At 37.2% G+C, this 3,749-nt stretch overlaps 1 protein-coding gene across 1 annotated transcript; it reads right to left on the reverse strand.

Annotated features, from left to right (window-relative positions):
• Positions 1 to 871: 871 nt before the first annotated feature.
• Positions 872 to 1,303, reverse strand: LOC141691931 (uncharacterized). The gene has a single exon (XM_074496682.1). The coding sequence runs from the start codon at positions 1,301 to 1,303 to the stop codon at positions 872 to 874; it is 432 nt and encodes a 143-aa protein (XP_074352783.1).
• Positions 1,304 to 3,749: the final 2,446 nt, after the last annotated feature.

Raw genomic sequence — 3,749 nt, forward strand, 5'->3', positions numbered from 1 at the left:
GTTTGGATAAAGATTTATACATTTCTTGAAAGCTTGGAATGTTTACTTCTTGATGGATGAATCTTGGGGAGGCTTGTATGTGCTTAAGGTTCCTAAATCTTTCCATGAAGATCAAGAAATCAAGAAATGTTACTATTTAGCACTATTCATCATCACTTTCATGGAATTATTTAACCATCCAAACATTAATATCTTGCTAGCTTGGACAATATTTTCTAAGCTAGGATGCTAGCTAGGTACTTCCTTACTATTTATGTTACTATTTGTTATCTAGGTTACTATGCTCATTAGGTTGGTTATTATTTAGTTTCTAATCATTGGTTACATTCTTACTAATTAGTTTGCATGGTATGCATAGCTTGATACATTTTATTTATTTCCTTACGTATTCGCTTGGTCGCTTATTCATTTTCGTAATAAATTTTCGTAAGCGGTTCTCGGGGTAAATCCTTTCTTTTACGTCCTTTACGCTTTGAAGCATTGTACTTGGGTTTTAATTTATAGGATTTTAGATTCGTAATCGTATTGTGATTCTCGTATTCCTCGATGGTTCGTAGATACGATCATTTTACAAAGTTCATTTTCTTCGAAAACTAATGGAATTTATGTACATTCAATCGGTACATATAATCATGATATCGACTCAAAAACTAAATTTCCCATGCATAACATAGTTTGGGCTTAAAAGTTTTCCCCAATTGTCAGGGTTACTATTCATTAAACATTTTACAAAGTCACAAAAAATTGAGTTATTACAATCTTCCCCTCTAAAAAGGATTCCGTCCCGGAATTAAATAGAAAACAGGTGGGGATATCTTTCCTTCATCGTGTCATCTAGTTCCCAAGTTGACTCTTCAACATTCTAGTTTCTTCACAAGATTCTTACCAGCTTGACAATCTTGTTCCTCAACACTTGTTCCTTCTGGCCCATTACACATACATGTTGCTCAACGTAAGTCAAGTCTGGTTGTAAGTCTACATGTTCGTACTCTATCACATATCGCGCATCAGCATGGTACTTCCTTAGCATTGACACATTGAACACATTATGCACTTGTTGCAGGTTAGGAGCTAAGGTGAGCTCGTAAGCTAGAGGTCCTATCCTCTTCAAGATTTCAAAGCGTCTTATGAATCTGGGACTCAGTTTCCCTTTCTCCCCGAATCTCATTACTCCTTTCCACGGAGATACCTTTAACAATACTGAATCTCCCAGTTCATACTCTCTATCCTTCCTGGTCTGGTCGGCGTACTTCTTTTGTCTTTGTTGAGCCACTACCAGCCTCTTTCTGATGAGTTCCACCATTTCTCTGGTCTGTTGGACCAGCTCAGGTCCTAGAATCTTATGTTTCCCAACTTCATCCCAACATAAGGGAGCGTGGCATCTTCTTCCCTAAAAAGCTTCATATGGAGGCATTCCTATGCTAGCGTGATAGTTATTGTTATAGGCGAACTCAATTATGGGTAAGTGGTCATTCCAAACAGTGAAACTTATATTAGAAAGAAGAAGTCAAAAACACTTGGGATACATAGGGTGCACACACAGTGCAAACTGCAATCAAAGACTCAGTTACAACACCTTCTCAAAGTCAGATTGATGTGGCTCCCATAAATGTGGAGTCACATCCAAAATCCTTAATAAAAGAAGCACCTCACACACTAAACTCACCCACAAACTCTTTGGATGTGGATATGATTCACACATCAATTCCTGATTCTCCATCTTTAACTCTCATGGAGAAGCCAAAATCTATAGCAAGGGAGCATCATCTTTTAGATGATTTTTTGGCTCACTTGCCATTTCTTTCTGATTCTACTGAGAAATCTGTGAAGAATCTTAAATCAATCACCACAGATTTTACAGTAGTCTCTACTCCAAACTCTGTCATTTCTACTATCTCGAGGGATATTGTTCATCCGTCGACTAGTGATTATATCTCGACGGATGTGCTTAACAGCAGTCATCCGTTGAAACTCTCATTTACTACCTCGACGGATGTTTCTCATCCGTTGAATATCATTACACCACTTCAAATTTCAACTAATGTTACAAGTGCAGATGATCTAGTAGTTGTACAATCACTTCTATGATTGAGGGAAGGGAGTGAACAGCGTGAGAGACTGAGTTGCTCTCAGGAAAAAAGAGAGGAAAAGAGTGAAAATCTGCAAGCTATTTCTTCCAGCTTGGCAAAAGTGAGTGAGTGGAGTCCCACCTTAGAAGGTGAAGGTGAGGGTGTGAGGGTAGGAAGCCAAGGGGAGCCCTTGATACAAGAAAATAGAGAAAATGAGAGAAAAGCAGTGTGATGGCCTCAACCCTGGGGTCAGGAGTTGACGTCACCAAATACGACAAACGGAAATATAAACAACAAGATTATTATTATTATATACTAACTCAACCCCATACCAAGATCCGATCCAGGTTCAAGTATGATCCAAGCTACACATTATTACAAACCATTCATTTAAAAATTTTGACACACTAACTTATTCAGCAACTCATCTGACCGCACATGGTCTGATACTAACTACCTTTGAGGAGCCAGCTCCTAAAGGGGCTGAGACACGGTTCTGCCAAGGTCTGACTAGTCTTCTAGGCATTTGCGATATATATATAACAGGTTGCATGAGTGAGCATAATCGCTCAGTAGTACCAACATATGAATATCAAGATAACAACAGTAATGTAAACAGTTATAGGAACAGAACTATAAATCAATATGAAATCTGAAATCTGTAAATCATCCTGAGCATCAGTATATAAGAAGAGCTAAGATAACTGAATATCACTGACTAGCATGCTTTTAACAAAACAAACGTAGTTGTGTGATGTGTAAGTACCAGAGTCCAATTTTAGCATGCTATTCCCATTTATAAATCAACTGTATCAATCACTTATTCCCTTAAGGGAATCATAAAGCCAAATCAGATACGTAACGGATATGTGAAGATAGCTGATCAGGCTATCAACACCAGACGGCTCCAACTACCATCCCATATACATGTTCCGAAACTCAGAGGCTAGCTAGGTCTCTGACCTGCTGGACTAATCGGTTATGAAATGTGCACAACCGAATTAGCCTTTTACGCCACCTCAATAGGCCTACTCTGGCCCCTATGTATCCCATATCTGATCATTTTATCCAGTTTTTAAAACACTTGTACCTATCTCATTTCAAAACCATTAATTTTAACAGCACACGTAAAACTGGTTCATAAATCATTTTCATTCGGGATAGGTACCTTTCGAAGTTAGTTTTCCCCCAAAACAGGTTTAAAATAGTGATTTATAACTACAGGGGATACGTAACTTAAAATGTTTATGTTCCTTTACGAGTATAAAACAACAGTTTATTCATACGTACTGAACCATAAAAGAATGGTCAGGGCACTTTGTTAGATATATTTGATAATGTCATGTCTAATATAATTTATGTTTAGTTTTCAGATCTTACTTAAACAGGACAAATCAGTACTTAACTGAAATCAACACTTATACTGAAGTCAGAACTTAAGTTATCAGTACTTAAGATTCAGGAGATATTTATCAGGAGATAATATCAGGACTTAAAGGAAACTTTCAGATTAGGAAGGCGGCTGATTGAAAGGAAAGAAGATCAAGACAAACGTAAGAAGAGATATGCATGAAGAAGGAATTCTATGAAGAATGAAATACTTGGAAGAAAAGATAACTAATTGATATATTTTAGGAAGCAGAATTATATTCCATATCAATTAGCGATTATCTTGTAATT

The sequence above is a fragment of the Apium graveolens genome, chromosome 2 (genome assembly GCF_009905375.1).
Source record: "Apium graveolens cultivar Ventura chromosome 2, ASM990537v1, whole genome shotgun sequence".
Taxonomy (NCBI): Eukaryota; Viridiplantae; Streptophyta; class Magnoliopsida; order Apiales; family Apiaceae; genus Apium; species Apium graveolens.

Excerpts from the sequence above, each read along its gene's own strand:
- LOC141691931 (XM_074496682.1), bottom strand. The coding sequence starts at position 1,303 with ATGGTGGAACTCATCAGAAAGAGGCTGGTAGTGGCTCAACAAAGACAA.